Raw genomic sequence first — 18,083 nt, 5'->3', positions numbered from 1 at the left:
AACATGCATATTCCTTCATATCATTGTGTATTAATCATATCACTGTAGATTGAAAGATGATACTAAATGTTTTAATCTAACAATTTTAATCGAGCTTTATTCTATCAAATCAAGAAGAAGCTGCCTATATTTTGCTTTAAGTTACACAGCTTTAGAGAAGTTATTTAATTTGAAACATTGCATAACTATAGTACCAGCTACATTAAATCATATACGTTCCTAAATCACAAGTTACTTTAGCCATACTGGTGAAAACGTGCACCATGAACGAACTGTGTATATAAAACTCAAATCTTGTGTAATTCATGAGAAATCTTAGAGTTCTATATATTTTTATGTTTATGAGTAATCATGAAAGAACAGGGGCTCTGAAAAGTGTCAGTTTACATTGTAATAATGTTAAAGGCACCAGTCTGACACATATAATCTGTGTCAGTCATGAAAATATAGCAAACTGTTTTAAATTTAGATCAGTCATTCAAAGAGAATGAAAGGTGTCACTGGGGTTCCATGATGATTTGACTACCTGCATTAGGTTGCCTTAAAAAAAATGAAGAAAGAGAGGAAGGGAGAGAAGTAAAGGAGAAGAAAGATGCTCAAAAGGAAGAGCGGACAATCACTAAAGAGGAAAGAAATGAGCCCATTTCCTACGTGCACTTTGTCAGCTTGTACAGCCTTCGGAAGGTGCTAATTTCTTCCCATGGTGTTAAAATCCTGCATTGTCATTTTCTCAAGAGGAGTAATACACACAACTCTTAACGTCTTTAACACATTAGTTCTCAAGAAGCGCCGTGCAAAAGCCTAGTACTTTTGTGAAATGGGTTTAGAGATTCTTCTGTGACATCACAGGCCCATGAGCCATTCACTGTCTGTCAGATGCAGCACCACCTCTGGATTTAGTTTAGGAGCATAAAGCACAAAACCATATTTTTTTAATTTTTAATCTTCAGTGGACTGTAGAAGTTGTGTTTTTCTGGTCTCGAAATCCTTGCGGAGGGTGTTTGATCCTGTTCAACATTATAGCCTATGTCTTTTCTATAAATATAACTTGCAGAAATAATCTTCATGGGAAATGTAATTTTAACAATGCTGTGTGATAGCTAGGAAATCCTACACAAGGATCCAATTAAACTCGACTCCTTAATAATTCAGGTTATTATATGCCGTTGCATGGAAATTATTGTTTAATATATAAATAGAAAGAATGTAAATGCTTGGGATGTGAAACAATTCTATTAACTCCATAGCTGTTTCTATGTGCATCTGAAGGCATGTTACACGTCTGTTAACTGGCCAGAGGTGACTTAGCTTTGAGTGTTCCATGACCCACAAAGACAGGAGTGAGCAGTGTGTGTCTTTTACTTTTGCCCAGATGGTACTATCTCTTGAAGTGCTAATCAGATAGCAAGGGTTACAGCATCAGAATTCCTAGCTGTAGCAATATGCAATTCCAAGAGTGTGGGAGAGTTAATTAAATAGATCTAGTTGGAAGTATGTATATATGAATATATATGTATATGCACACACTAAATATGTATATATTTATGCATAGCAAACTAATTGGCAATATACTATATTTAAATACACCAAGATATGCCATAAAATACAGCATAAAACAGCATATATTTTCACACAAAAATTTAAAAATCCTAATCAATATCTATATACTTATATTTTAAACTTGAGATCATATAACAAAGTATATTGTACTTGAGGCAGAAACTTCAAATTAAATAGTAAAGGGCTATTTAATGTGTAATTTTTCTTTTAGGACAATTAAAAAAAACAATATTTCTCATTATAAAGCTGAACAGCTGAAACAGAATAAAGGAAGTAAGTCTGCATGACTTAAATTTAGTTGTTAAACTATGGTTAAGGAATCCCTACAATTTAAATATATTACATAAACATATGATGTAGTGTCCCGAGACAAGAGCTCTATTTCTCTGTCTTTGTCAGTTTCCTTTGAAGAGAACATACCAATGCCTCATCCAGGGTTTTGACCTGAGGTTTCTATTCATGGAAGTCTTGTGGTCCTGCGTCTCATGCTGGGATTTCTTTCCTCTTCCCTGGCCTTCATCCTGTTTCGTATTAAGATTTCATTTTCAAGCATGAGGTATGTAAGGGCCTTAGCCAGCAAGTGAAGCCAGCTCTTCACGGAGAGTAACAAACACCTTCACTTACTAACCAGGATAAATAATTATTGTTAAGTGTTGGGCTGCCACTGCCTGACTAGGAAACGACTGTGGGGTGATGAAAATGTAATTGCGTTGTTCTTGAAATTATCTGGAGAGTAGCCGGGGTGTTGTTTATTGTGACTCTCTCCGAATAGTTCACCAAAGAAAATATTCAAGCAGGAGAACAAGCTATATTAGCTTTAATTTTTGTGAATGGCAGATCATTCACTACAGTACAATTAGAATCGGCCTTTAACTCACTAACGTTGCTTTGAGAGAATCCTTTCCCTCTTGAACCTGGATACATAGGTGTCTTCTTTCCTTAAACCTTGTTTATCCTCATCACATTAAATATTAATATTTTTGACTGGATGCGAACACCACCAACATATTGCCTATAAGAAAAAAAAAAAAAAAAACTGTCTTACCACACAAGGGGTCGAACTCTTAGACACTAAACTTTTACTGTGAGTCTGCACCTGAGGAAAAGTTTAATAATAAACTTGGAATTACACTTTCATACGAGAAAAATGTGGTGCCAAACAAGTCAGCTAGAATTCGAATTATATACTGGAGAGTTTAGAAGGCTTGGTTGGTGAATTGGTTTTATTTTTATTTTTATTTTTTTACTTTTAACTTCGTTATCAAAACTGAAATGTTTATGCTTTGGAAAGAAAGTGTCTATAGTCACAAACATGAGGTCCCCCAAATTAAAAAGGCGAAACTGAAAGTCATTACACCCTATTACAGTGTATCAGACACAAGCTTTAAACCAAATGCCCTTTATTCTTTCTCCAAGTTAACATCTACCATGCTTTACGACCTCCTCAGATAACCTTTACAGACCATGGGGGGAGGGAGTTGTTGTTACACAAATAGGGTTTTATTGCAGGCACCTGTCTGGCAAAGATGCAGCGAAACCTTCCTAACTTACTGGTTTTTAAAGATGAGTGAGGCTTTGGGGAATAGGACAGGAATCGGGATGACCCTTTCTGAAGTATCCCATCCAGCCCTGGAATGAAAATGAAAAGGCAAATTGTGAAGATACACTACAAAGCTGGAGTCAGAGACACGCCTGGCAGGGAAATGAGTCCAGCAGAAAGTGTAGAGGGGCAAGGCGCTTTGGCAGCTTGGCTGACAGCTGCTGGGAATTCCTTCCAGCCAGTCTGAAGCAAAGTTCGCAGTTAGGTGAGCTGACAGCCTGCTCCGAAGCAGCCTCCGTTGACGCGAGCTAGATTTTCCAGGTTCCCTGCGAGGCAAAGGCAGGACAGGGGCTGCCTGGATCAGGCGCCGAAGCTCCCTCAGTTCCCAGGAAAGGAGACTTCTTGCACCGAGAACTGTCGGTGGCTGCGCCCAAGAACCCCAGGTACAACGTTCCTTTTCCCCGGGCAGTTTCGGTGCCCCATGCACACAGTAAAAGCCCAGATTAATTTTCTTTCCATTTTCCACCGAGACTCAAATATCTACTGCCCTATCTTTAGCTCTCCGCCCTCTTCGCCCTTCCTTCGGATATCTCTGCCAGCAAATGCCTCAATTTGCAGCACCAGGCACAGAGTCGCTTTAATGGTTTAATGCGCTCCAGGATTTGCTGGCCAGAACTCCTCACTGAGGGGTGGCTGCGAGTCTCGGCCGTCTCTGCAATTTAGTCCTTTCCACTTTGCAGACAGAAAAGCATCAGGCAAAGAGTGGCCTCGATGACCCTCACCACCCGGTGGCGAGAATCTAGGTTGCCGGGTTTCGCTCGGGTGCAACCGCACCGCCCTGGCTCCGCCGCCGCAAGCTCGGGAAGAGCTCGATAGCTCCTGAGCCACCCTGGGTGCTGGCCCCTGCCGGGCATGCTCAGTGCGCGTCCTGAAAACAGCTCTCCCGGGACCGGGATCGTTTCTCCAGGTTTTCGCGGCCGCCGAGGGGTGCTGGGGAGGGGAGGCTAGAGACAGTCAGCGCCTTGTTCAGCGCCCCCTCCCGCAGCCCTCTGCAGCCTCCCGCACTGCAAGATGCTGGCCAATCAGAACCAGGAGGTGGGGCCTCGGCCGTCACGCCCTCCCTCTGGGCTTATTGAGAGTTATATCAAGAAATTCAGTTCAGAGAGAGGAGAGGAGAGGGAGAAGGAGAAGGGGGGCAGAAGAGAAGGGGAAAGCGAAGAGTACGCGAGGTAGGAAGGAGAGCCTCAGTCTCTGAAGCGCGAAAGAGCTCACGGATTAAGAATTTGCCGGGCAATTGTCACCCCGGGAAAACATCCAGAAAATCACCATCATCCAACTCTGACGTTTCCTACCAGAAGTTAGAGACTTCAGCAGTATTGCCACCGGATGCAAATGGTAGGCTGGATGCTGTGGGATACACTCCCGAGCTGAAGTAGTGCAATTGGACGTGGTGTGCGTTAAATACCAGAAGAGCCCAGATCCAGTGGGCAAAAGCGAGGAAATGTGGAGAGAATGACTAACGACAAATCTGTGAATTTGTTCTCGGGAGTTGCTAATTTGCCAGCCCGAAGCCACACATTTTACAAGGAGGAAACGCTTTGCTGCTTCTGAATTCTCCCCAAACTGGTGCTACCAGATGCATGGCTTTCTATGTGTTGGAACAAATCCTTCTTAACTGCAGCCTACTGGGAAAGGGGCAAGGTTGAGGCAACTAACGTAAGTGTAAAGTTTCGCATTAACAATTCGAAATGCCGTCTTTAGTTTTTAGTTATGCCCTGGGTGTAGATGAGAGGTGTTTGTAATTGGGTAGCTGGCCGGGGCAGAGCTCACCTACTGGGCTGTATCTGCAACCCCACCTGCACCACTCTGCTGGAACTAATCGGGCATAGGCTACCGTGTAGCCTAATGCAGATAAGATCAGACTCTGGGAAGTGACCAGTCTTCACTCCGGTGGATAGCTGCCTTGAGCTTTGCACCCGTTTAAACTGCAGTTAGAGGGGCATCTGAGCGGAAGTTCTTTTACGTGTGTTACCGGGTTGCGGTATTTATGTGTAGCAAATGTTACTAATATTATAATGAGACGCCGGACTAAAGAAACTGCATTTTTGTTCTTTCCTGGCTTAGCGGAAAAAGATGCCGTGGTGTTTCATAGGAATGTTGACTGGGTTTCACTTCCATCGCAGCTGGTCCACCTCTGTGATAAGCATTTGTCGATTATGATACGTTTTTTTAAAAGTTTGAATGTGTTTGTTTTTCTTAACGGGGTGGGGGGGGGGACACTGTGGAAATAGGACCTAGGCGAGCAGGCTCTGAGTAAGAAATGTGAAGTCTTGGTTTGGGGCTTTGAGGCAAGGATGCATAGTGGCCAGTGACTACTGCTGTTGATGCCTACTGCAGCATGTCCGGATGCTCATTTCCCGGGAAGGTTGGATTATGAGACAGTTGACGAACTGGGAGGAAGGAAAAAGCAGTCTTTTGAGAGGAGGAGATGACTCAGTGTGGCAGAGAAGAAAACACATCATACCTAACATGTGACAAAGCAGTTGGCAGCAATCAGAGCTAAATACTTGAGGTCTTTCAATTCGATCTCAAACAACTAGGGGAGGTGGGCGAGAGACCAGGAGGGGGAGGTGAGACGGGGGAGGGGGTAGAATAAGAATGCCTGCTTTGAATTAAACAGTGTTATGGGGGGAGGGGGAAACTGTGGGGGTGGGGGGGAATCCAGGTAAAGATAGCTGCTGCTGTCCTTAATTCAAAAGTAGATGAATTTCATTTTCTGTGGGCAAAATGCAACAAGCAGGGGATATTCAGTGATGTGACCACAGAGTTAACTTGCAAACTGTGGCAGGGCAAACTGCCATGTTTACTAATAAGCAGGGAGAGTGGGCCGAACGCTGTGGAGTTTTTTTTGGTTGGTGACTGTGTATTCATTTACTGAAGAATAATATTGTCTGTACCATTGTGTTGACAGTGGCTGTCTCCACATAAGAGATGAGCTGTAATGCCGCCTCCTCCTACGGTCCATGCACGCTTCCTCTCGCAATTCCTGCATCGTTCCTCAGTGGGAACCTTTAAACTCTAAAACCCAAGGCAAGGAAAGAAAGATATTATCATGGACCTGAGGGATTTTTACCTGTTGGCTGCTCTGATCGCCTGTTTAAGGCTGGATTCTGCCATAGCTCAAGAACTTATTTACACTATTAGAGAGGAACTGCCGGAAAATGTGCCCATAGGAAATATACCAAAGGATCTGAACATTTCTCACATCAACGCTGCCACAGGGACCAGTGCCAGCCTTGTCTACAGGCTGGTTTCTAAAGCTGGGGACGCCCCTCTGGTGAAAGTATCCAGTAGCACTGGGGAGATTTTCACAACCTCCAACAGAATAGACAGAGAGAAACTCTGTGCTGGAGCTTCTTATGCGGAGGAGAACGAGTGTTTCTTTGAACTCGAGGTGGTGATCCTCCCCAATGACTTTTTCAGGCTGATCAAAATCAAGATCATTGTCAAGGATACCAATGATAATGCCCCCATGTTTCCGTCTCCTGTGATCAATATTTCCATCCCAGAGAACACTTTAATCAACAGCCGCTTTCCGATCCCGTCAGCCACAGACCCTGACACAGGCTTCAATGGGGTGCAGCACTATGAACTGCTCAATGGACAGAGTGTTTTTGGACTGGATATCGTGGAAACTCCGGAGGGAGAAAAGTGGCCACAATTGATTGTTCAGCAGAACTTGGATAGAGAACAGAAAGATACCTATGTGATGAAAATCAAAGTGGAGGATGGGGGCACCCCCCAGAAATCCAGCACAGCCATACTACAGGTCACAGTAAGTGATGTGAATGACAACAGGCCGGTGTTTAAAGAGGGTCAAGTAGAAGTGCATATTCCAGAGAATGCTCCTGTGGGGACTTCTGTCATTCAGCTCCATGCTACTGATGCAGATGTAGGCAGTAATGCTGAAATCCGGTACATTTTTGGTGCCCAGGTCGCCCCTGCAACCAAAAGACTCTTTGCTTTAAATAACACAACTGGGCTGATCACAGTTCAGAGGTCCTTAGATAGAGAAGAGACAGCCATTCACAAAGTGACAGTGCTGGCTAGTGACGGCAGCTCCACGCCTGCCAGAGCCACTGTGACCATCAATGTCACTGATGTAAATGATAACCCTCCGAACATAGACCTCAGGTACATTATAAGTCCCATCAATGGCACGGTGTACCTCTCTGAGAAAGATCCAGTCAATACAAAGATTGCCCTAATTACAGTTTCAGACAAGGACACAGATGTGAATGGCAAAGTAATCTGTTTTATCGAAAGAGAGGTCCCATTCCATCTGAAGGCAGTGTATGACAACCAGTATCTGCTAGAGACCTCATCTCTGCTGGACTATGAGGGCACCAAAGAATTCAGCTTTAAAATTGTCGCCTCTGACTCTGGGAAGCCCAGTTTGAATCAGACTGCCCTGGTGAGGGTTAAGCTGGAGGACGAAAATGACAACCCACCAATTTTCAACCAGCCTGTAATTGAGCTGTCCGTTTCTGAAAACAACCGACGTGGGTTATACTTAACAACTATTAGTGCTACAGATGAAGACAGTGGGAAAAATGCAGACATTGTTTATCAGCTTGGGCCGAATGCCTCCTTCTTTGATCTGGACAGAAAGACAGGAGTTTTGACAGCCTCCAGAGTCTTTAACAGGGAGGAGCAAGAGCGGTTCATTTTTACAGTAACTGCCAGGGACAATGGGACCCCTCCCCTCCAGAGCCAAGCAGCAGTGATAGTGACAGTTCTGGATGAGAATGACAATAGCCCCAAGTTTACTCATAATCATTTCCAGTTTTTTGTGTCTGAGAATCTGCCAAAGTATAGTACTGTGGGAGTGATCACAGTGACAGACGAAGATGCTGGAGAGAATAAAGCTGTGACCCTTTCCATTCTAAATGACAATGAAAATTTTGTGTTGGATCCCTATTCGGGAGTCATAAAGTCCAATGTCTCCTTTGATAGAGAACAGCAGAGTTCCTACACGTTTGACGTCAAAGCCACTGATGGAGGACAGCCACCTCGGTCCTCTACTGCAAAAGTAACTATCAATGTCATGGATGTCAATGACAATAGTCCAGTTGTCATCTCTCCACCATCCAATACCTCCTTTAAATTGGTGCCCCTCTCAGCCATACCTGGCTCTGTGGTTGCTGAGGTCTTTGCGGTGGACATAGACACCGGGATGAATGCGGAACTTAAGTATACCATAGTGAGTGGGAACAACAAAGGGTTATTTCGGATCGATCCCGTAACGGGCAATATCACCTTAGAAGAAAAGCCAGCACCTACTGACGTGGGCCTGCATCGTCTCGTGGTCAACATAAGTGACCTGGGGTACCCTAAGGCTTTGCACACTCTTGTGCTGGTATTTCTTTACGTGAACGATACTGCTGGAAACACCTCGTATATATATGACTTGATCCGTAGGACTATGGAGACGCCACTGGACAGGAACATAGGAGATAGTAGCCAACCGTATCAAAACGAGGACTATCTCACCATCATGATTGCCATCGTTGCTGGGGCCATGGTAGTCATCGTTGTGATTTTTGTCACAGTGCTGGTGCGCTGTCGCCATGCTTCGAGGTTCAAGGCTGCTCAGAGGAGCAAACAAGGTGCAGAATGGATGTCCCCAAACCAGGAGAATAAACAGAACAAGAAAAAGAAACGGAAGAAAAGAAAGTCGCCCAAGAGTTCCCTTTTGAACTTCGTTACTATTGAAGAGTCCAAACCCGATGATGCAGTTCATGAACCTATCAATGGGACCATAAGCCTGCCTGCTGAACTAGAGGAACAGAGCATAGGAAGATTTGACTGGGGCCCAGCCCCTCCTACAACCTTCAAGCCTAACAGCCCTGACCTGGCCAAGCACTACAAATCTGCCTCTCCACAGCCTGCTTTTCATCTCAAACCAGACACTCCAGTTTCCGTGAAAAAGCACCACGTCATTCAAGAGCTCCCTTTGGACAACACCTTTGTTGGGGGCTGCGACACCCTGTCCAAGCGCTCGTCCACTAGTTCAGATCACTTCAGTGCCTCGGAGTGCAGCTCCCAAGGAGGCTTCAAGACAAAGGGCCCCTTACACACCAGACAGGTAAACGAGCACTTTTACTGGTCTATAAGTACTGCATACAAGTGCCCAATCAACCAGTATTAACGTGCCAGTGTGTGTATTGTTTTGGTCTAACTTTAGCTTAGTTATAAGGAGGAAAAAAAATACTTGACCCCTTTTTTATTCCTCTGGGGCTCAGGCAAGAATTTTTAGAACAGCTTTGAAATGTCTGAGTTCTGAGAATTATTTAACCTCCCAGTTTCCTTCAAATGGCAAAAGATGAAAAGAGGAAATTATTCCAAAATATCCTGAGATAATGTTTGCCCAAGAAGAAAACCCATCCTGATTTGCCCAATTCTGCTCCTGGGGTTTCCAAATTACATGCTTCAAGATTTTCACTTTATCTTTTGATCTAAAACGTCACCTTCAAGTGTCAAGTCTAAATGACATTTGAAAGTCTGACACCACTTAGGTCGAGGCTGTAGTCGCTAAAGGGGTTAAGGTTTTTTTTTTCTTTTTCTGTCTTTCTTTTTCCTTTTTTACACAGTGGAAAAGCTGGAGTAGGATATTATATGTACATCAGCTGTGAAGCACGTGATTATTGATTGACTGCATCTAAGCCATATAGAAAGTCTACCCTTGATTTCAAGTTATTTTACTGTAATATAATAAGCTGAATCTTTCTTAGAATGATTTTCAGTGTCCATAGTGGTCATATATGAAAAGAAACGACAAAAAAAGGAATGCTTTCTCTTTAATATTACTAATTTATACAGAAAAGGATTCCATTGTAAATACTTTCTCATCTTAGTAATGCATAAGTGATCTGTCATAACTCATTTTAATCTGTGAGAGATGCCATATGAAGAGGGATTAAGAGGCTGAGAAACTCATATTTCAACCAAATCCAGAATTAGTTTTTCTTAGGTCTAATAATTCCTTGCTAATAAAGATTTAAATGCAGCGCTGTCTAATTTATTTCTTTGGTACTTGTCTGTTGCCTCAAAATTTGAATGTCAATAATAGCCTGTAGATGGCACTAGGGTATCATGTCCCCTGTGCTGGCCAGGTGCCAATCCTGCAGTAGGTAGGAGGAGGGGGAGGGAAGGATCAAGCTGGTAGAACAGCCAAAGATACCTTTTATTTAATGATAGCTCCTCTGGAGCAACTCGCATTTAAGTTCATTTGTTTGCTCTTTAGTGAGTTGCTCTCAGCACATCATGTTTCTAGGATTTTTTGGAAGCCAAGCTCTGTTGTTAGAAGCCCATTTCTTCTGGTGGCCCATCCACCACTTTGCTAACCAGTTCAAAACATAAATCTCCAAAGATCAGGTAAAAGCAAAATTCACAGCGGTGTCTTGATGAGTGTTTGGGAAATCAAAAAGGGTTCTTTGGTGTTGTTATTTTTTTTTTTTTCTGAATTTGTGATAGAGTAGTGTGTCTTGTGGAAACTGTTTCCCCTTTTACATTCAGTAGCTGCTCTGGAATGACTTTGAGGCTTCATGAGAAAAAGGCATAAAAATGATTTAATTAGTCAATCACACAAGCACTCTAAAAATACTAAGGATAATTCTTATTCTTATGAGTGTAAGATCTCTATTCAAACTATTAAATACACAGAGCCTTGTGGAGGAACATTTGAGGAAAGCTGAGATACACAAGATGAAAGAACCCAAAAGAACAAAATAGTTCTGAAATCCTAGAGAAATCTGCGAGTCTTTTAGTTGATAGTGAAAATGAGAAGTTCAGCTCAGTTTCAGACTAACTTTAGCAGCTCCTGAGGAGAGAGTGCTGCTAAATATTTGGAAATGGTTCAAACGGCCAAGATTTGTAAAAATTGCTTAATAGTTTATTATGGCAAAAAATAAATGGACTTAGATAGGAAGTTTCTGTCTCAACGAAAGATGATGTGGTATGCTTTATATCCTTCTTTGAAAAAAAAAAAAAAAAAAAAAAAAAAAAACTAGTGTAAACACGAGTGTTTTCTGGGAAAACTGAAATTGATTTCCCAAGGAGAGTTACCTGTCTACCTTCCCATATAATCCTCCCTTTCACCTCCGTGTATGGGAATTGCCAGCGAGTTACAGGCCAGATTCTTCTGATTTTCCCCCCAAAGCTATTGAACTTAAATATGAAACAAGGACACAAATGGTAGTCAGTCGTGTTTCAGCAGAGTTGTGAAAGGATCTTCTCAGGAAGCTTGGCTTGTCATAAAGACATTTGTTTCTATATGACATGGTCTTCTTGACAGGATGCTGTCACGAACAGAAACTGCTGTATCTTTCAGACACACCTTTGTACCATGAGGCGTTTTGTAGCTTTCTTGTGCACACCCTGAGGTTGAAAAGTGTCTGTAATTCACTCCCATGATAAGTAGCTATGGAAGCGTTAATCTTTTAGAAACTTTCCTAATAAAAAACCTAAAAGGGTGGTAGTCACTCATGAGGAAGTACGTCTTGGAAGTCAATAGAGAGGCAAAGGCCCTGGGCAGGGTGTAGATGCAATGTTAGGGAAAGGGGAAGAAAGAGTGTTTTCTATAAATGAAAGAGAAATTATATATAGCTTCTTAAAATTTAATTCACTGAACTCTATAATCACTCTGTAAGATAATTTTGTTAAACTAGAAGAAATAGGCATCCTTTTTTCTTGTTTATCCCCTCTGTTTCAAAAAGTAGCCCTTATACAAACTTGAGTCCTGTAGTTTACAACATTGAAAATACACATTTTATTACTATAAATTTTATCACATGAATTTAGAGACTATGACATCACCTGTGAAGATTATATATATATATATATATATATATATATATATATATATATATATATATATATATATATATATATATATATATATACATGTTAGTAAAGTGGGCATGATTGACTTTAACTGGACTTCTTTAGACATTGTGCTGCTTGCTGGGGTTTGGGAAATGGACGATTCTTGAATAAAAGTTTACCAAATTTTAGTGCCCCTACTTTGTAAGTCCTGACTTTATCAGGACTTCTTTGGACGTCATGCTGCTAGGTAAAGTGTGTTAAATGAAAGGTAAAAAAACTTAAGTACCACTACTTTGCGTTGTCTTCGAAAAAATGCAACACCTTATTTCTGGTCAGTGGGGCAGTGACTCCCAGTTTGTTTGACATGCTCTCTGTTCCTGTGTGTTTGCACGTAATGCATGAGGTAATAGTATTGACTCTATCTTCCAAAGCTGTTTTAAATTTCAGTATAATAATTCTATCATTTATTCTGCCACTCCATTTTATACATAGTGTCCTCTATATAGTTTTAAAGGATCATGTGAGGATCAGAGCCAACCACTGTTTTAGAATGAAATCATGCCTCAACACTAAATTCCAACTGGTCACTTTACAATCAAATTGCTTCTGTTTTTGCCTAAACGAAGAGAGAAATCTATCCTGGATATAATAGGGTTTAAAAATATACATTTTCAAATGCTGCATGTCTGAAAATCAATAGAGTTTCCCTTAAAATTGAGTTTGGTATTTATTTAGGCCAGTTGTGGTGCACTGCTACTGGGTCAGACCTGGAAAGATCCTAGCTAACAATTTCTAGGTGATGATACCTTCTGTTCATCTAAGGACCATTCTTTGCAATTCAGCATCAGTGAAGAAGAGGTGCTCTCCTCCTCCTTTCCTAGTATTATATCTAACAGACCTGTTTTTGCACATCTCCTCTTGGCCCACTTATTGACAGCTGTTTTATTGTAGCTGGAGGCTTTACAGTAAGCTGTTTATTGCTGTTTTTCAACTTGGTTGACAGTGTTTGGGGAATTAATTTTCTTGATCCCATGTGGTTTGTTTTCTCCAGCAGGGGGGTGGGGATGAATGAAAATGTTAACACAAAGAACAGTGATCTATTTACATTTGACAAGTTCCTCAAGTAATCCAGCAATCTATAAAGACTCCACCAGAGTTTGGTTCTAAGTAAACAAGCCATATTTAATTTTCTAAATGAAATGCTCATTTCAGAGCTTAAACATCCTGACATTAACATTTTATGCTTTCAAGTATTTGCTCAGATGCACGTTTATGTATAAATTGAAGAATTTATATGTGGAAAATGTGTAGACAAGCCGTCCTCAAGCGGATGTGTGTGCTTTTATGGTTGCAAAGGGAATTGCTTCAATTCCTGATCATCTAGAGATACTATATTACATTTGTGATTACTTTTCAGTTTTGAGTAATCCACCACAATCAGTATTGCGATATTGTTATGACATGTGGAACACATAAGGCAGTCACAGAGCTGATATTTAGAGCTGTCAGAAAGACAAAAATGCAATTGAGAGTGAAGAATGGAGAGGTCGTCTAATGTGAGGCCTGAAAACAAGCCTGTTTTCATCTTCTGAATTTTTAGACACACAGGCAGGTAAGACTGTGCATGGTACATCATGGAAAATTTGCCCCTAGCTTAAAATTAAGAAAATTTGAAAACTGGGAATGTTAATGTTCCACCTCTTTCTTGATAGCTTCTGATGGTGTGATATGGTGTGGCTCATAATTAGGAAGTAAAAAGTAACCCCTTTGAGACTGGGTTAGACTTCATAGGTAAAGATGGGTTAGTCCTTTATTTTGCCAACCTCTTCTCTTCGAGTTTTAACTGGGACATTTGATATTTTGTTTTGTTTTGATTTTTCCACTTGATATATATATATATATATATATATATATATATGTATATATATATATATATATATGTATGTATATGTATATATATACATATATACATATATATATATACATATATATGTTCATTACACATTGTATCATTAATTTCTAATAATATTAAAGGAAGTAATTTTTTTTTAAAGTTGCCACTGTATTAAACAAGTTTTTTGGGGTGTGATTATGTACATAATATTTAAAACATGCAGGGAATTTCTATAGTTAAAATACTCTCATAACTACCCAAAGTGTGCTTTCTCATCTGTCATTGTTCTGACCACCCATGCCCACACAGAGAAAAAACAGGTGTTGGCTCATTAACATCACCCTGTAAGTCTACAGATACAGTGCACGGGGAGATCATTGGCTTAGAGTACACAATGTTCACATACTGGCATTGAAAATAATAGCCACCTTAGAAATGTTAGAGTTTTAACAATATTCCATTTTATTTTTATATATGAATATTGTCATTATTTAACTGCAGGCTACAATTTTCTTGTTAGCATGGCATAAATTAAATGACATAAAATAGAATACTGAGGTCAAATGAAAGAAGTCAGACTTACAATGGGATTTTTTTACAATCCATTGTAACTTACATCAGATCTCTTAATCACAGTCCAAATATTGCAACTGGCAATTTGATGTGTTATTCTTTTCAGGAACATTATTTTATAGTATAAGGCATGAGAGTGCAGATTCTTAAGATCATATTTCCGTATAAGTTCAGTTTTGGCGATTACTTTTGTTTCCTGCTTTATTTATTTCCTAAGTTCTTTGGTTAGATGAACCTGGATTTCCACCAAGTGTAGAGAGCTTAATCTTGTGTTGTCCCATCTGTCTAAGGCTAAGTGTTTGCCCAGCACCGGTCTGCATATCCTGATTTGATTTTTCTGGCTTGGCTCTGCTAGAGGTAAAGGCTTAGTGTTTGTGTATTTATGAACAAAACAAAACAAAAAAAAAAAAAACACTTCTGGACTGTTCAATGCTTGTGTTTAAAAATCTTTAAGGCATAAGGCTTTCTGCATGTTGTCTTGTGTTTCCATGAGGTAGGATAAAATTAGAAGCTGCCTTTGCAATAGTATTCATATTCTTAGGTAGTATTTATATAGTAGTTAATTTGGTAACTAACAATTATAGATTATGAACATTTTTATTTCTTGATATTTATTTTTAATAATACCTTTTCTGAATGCCTATCCACTGTAGCTCTTTAATTTATCTCAGGTTTGCTAGTAAGAAATTGGCACTCTAAACCAGGAAAGAAAGACTAATGTGCAGGTTCATGGACTCACAAAAGTATTTAAGTAGTAAGGCTAATAACTTGAAGAACTTTAAGAAGTATATAACACCATATAAGCAAATTATAGATCATTTTGGAATATGATCCCCTCATGTATATGAGGAGATAGATACATTCACTCAATTTTATCAATTGTTAGTTCAGATAACTGCTAACACTGTCAAACATTTCACTTGGAAAGGAACACATGCCTTTTTGCCTTTGTTTGATACAATCATATTTGGCTGTCAGTCTCAAGAAACATAGAACTTGAAAGATATATTACTGTGATTGACATTTTACATTAGATTTACATTCGTTTTTTTTCCATAAGCCAAGATTCATTAATATTTGAACTTCCTATGAGAGTTAAACAACTGTTTTTTTTTTTTTTTTGTAGTAGAGTGTTATAACTGAAAGTGAATTAAAAAAAGTCTGATTCTTAAATTTGAAGTATTCACACTTATATTTTGTTCTATAATCAGTGTGTCTCCTGTAGACAAGAGTAGAGGCAGAATTAGCAGGGTTTTCAAGGTTATAATATATAATTCAAAAGAAGCCAGAATCCTGGGGGCATGCATTAGCGATCTATTTTTACATCTACATCCAGTAAGACCTGTGAAAATATTTCTGATCATCTTCACTAGAAGTTATACAAGCATGTGTCGCTTTGTAAATAATGGACACAGTACAAGCTAATCAGGCACTGAAGGTGCAAACTTGGTAGGATTATAAAGCACATCTGACTGCTTCTTCTTGTTCATTCTATATAAACTATTCAAGCGTATATGAGGAAAGAGGTGTGATACCAGTTCTTGACTAGACATTGTTACAACATAGAATTTCACCAGGTATACTAATGTGTGCAGGCTTTTAATTATACTGACTATAGAAGAGAATGGTGGTTCCGTCACCTTTTCTTCCTTGTGTAATGTGTTTGACTTAATATTCTTCCGTAGTTTCTGCTATGGAACCATCTTTTTGTTTTAGTAACATGAAGCTTTGCTACTCTCAAGTTCCTTTTCAGTCTCTGAGCAGTTGATGAAGAAACTCTCTAATCCCTTTTAGAACAAGGAGAAAGCAATGGGTGACCGGGCTCTGGCTCCTTAAGTTTCCACTGCAGTGGTATGAAGACTTGCTGCTGAGCTGCTGTTTGAGCATGTCTCCCCTCCTGGTCTGATTTTTGTCTTCCCAGTCTTCAGCATTCATCCTGAGAGTGTTTATCTTAGTTGGAAAGAAGCATGCCTGGGGTAGAAGTTTGGGATTCACCTCCAGATGAATGCCAGCACAGACCAGGAAACCCGGACACATTTTACACAGATCTGTATGAACACAGTGAACCCTTCCTAAGCTCGTAGATTGCAGGAAATCAGTGTAGAAAAATTAAGTGGGGTTGGAAAGATCTGCAGAGTAGAGAGCTCTATATAATGCTGGAATTGCAGGCGCCTATTAAATATAAAGTATAGGTTTGTAATACAACGATCTACCATGTTTCCCTCCACATTAGTGTGATTTATGGCTTAGGGGAATTAGGCTTGCCTATTTTTTTTCCAGTGCAGACACATTGGATATATTCAAAAGAATGAAAATCTCAGACATGCCATAAAATGGACAGGTTTCCTCTCTGATGCTCTGATTCTGAGGAACAGATGACCCTGGTGTGCCGGTACTTTCTTGGAGGTATCTCTGATGCCCATGGTCTGGGCCTTCACCTTTCCTGTGAAAGCACTCTCAAATTTGGGACTAGATTCTGCTCTGGCTATAGAAAAAAAAAAAGCCACCAGTATCTAGAATCATTCTGCAAGAAATTTGTAGAATTCCTTTTCTGCTTCATTTGCAAATATTGTATATTTATCACATGACATTTTAGTCCAGGCATGTATGGATTTTATTATATTTACCTCCATGGTAGTATGGGGCAAATGGCCGCCAGTTCTCTACCACTTGATGTTGCAGATTAGATTGCTTACATTGAAATTGGTAGCAATAACTATACACATATCAAAATTATTTCTAATTTCTTTTTTTGTTTTTGCTTCCATGTAAAGCATTTAATCATGTGTGGCTCACAATTCGAAGATGACAAAGTGCCTGGCTTTTTTTCATCATAGGTGATTAGTTTGGGAAACAAAAGACTAGCAATCACAATTTGGAGAGTGAAATTTTTACTTCTTCACCCATTTCCTCATTAAACAATCATCAATAAGGAGGAAATGGGTGTGGGGGGGAATCATGAGATGAAGCTGTATATTGCAAAGAGAGAAAACGTCTTCTGCTGACAGTAGTTCTGTAGTAGATGTTCTCTGAGGAAAAGGATGCTGGTGCTTTTTTGGATTCCGAGGATACAACCAATCTGGGCCTCGGTGTGATAACAGCTGCATGCTGAGGACTTTCAAACACTCAGCTGCACAGGTTCCTGCAGGAGACTGTGGAGATGGTGTCAGTGACAAATGGAGACAAAATGGAGTGAGCTCTGAGATGCGAGTTGATGCCCTCCAGGGTCATATATTCATGTCATTGAAACGATTTTCACATCGGAAGTCCTGAGTCACAATGGCCTTTGCTCTGTATTAGCTGAGAATGAATCTGTCCCAGAAACTTTTCTTTGCTCTTTGTCTTATTAGTCACTAGATGGAATAATTTATTTTATTTAGTGTACTTCCAGATTCTCAGTGTCTTGGCTGACTTTCAATTTTATATATATATATATATATATATATATATATATATATATATATATATATATATATATATATAGTTTCTATATATCTCTTTATCATAAAAATGATAAACATACATATACATGCAAACATACACATGCACATACACAGACACAGGCACACACAGAGGTAAATAACATGACAGTATACATGAAGTGTCTTATACACATTATAACATTCTTTT

At 40.0% G+C, this 18,083-nt stretch overlaps 1 protein-coding gene across 4 annotated transcripts in view; it reads left to right on the top strand.

Annotated features, from left to right (window-relative positions):
- Positions 1 to 6,212: 6,212 nt before the first annotated feature.
- Positions 6,213 to 18,083, top strand: part of PCDH9 (protocadherin 9) — a gene marked incomplete at both ends in the record, with an annotated part of 855,790 nt that continues 843,919 nt past the window's right edge. For all 4 annotated transcript variants that reach the window (XM_080917360.1, XM_080917358.1, XM_080917359.1 and 1 more), the window contains one exon: positions 6,213 to 9,248. In XM_080917360.1, the coding sequence (XP_080773486.1) occupies positions 6,213 to 9,248 (3,036 nt within the window). The remainder of the gene's footprint in view (positions 9,249 to 18,083) is intronic.

The sequence above is a fragment of the Micromys minutus genome, assembly GCF_963924665.1.
Source record: "Micromys minutus genome assembly, chromosome: 5".
In the NCBI taxonomy this organism is placed as follows: Eukaryota; Metazoa; Chordata; class Mammalia; order Rodentia; family Muridae; genus Micromys; species Micromys minutus.
The sequence above is the reverse complement of the archived record's forward strand: the minus strand, read 5'-3'. Positions and strand labels throughout refer to the sequence as shown.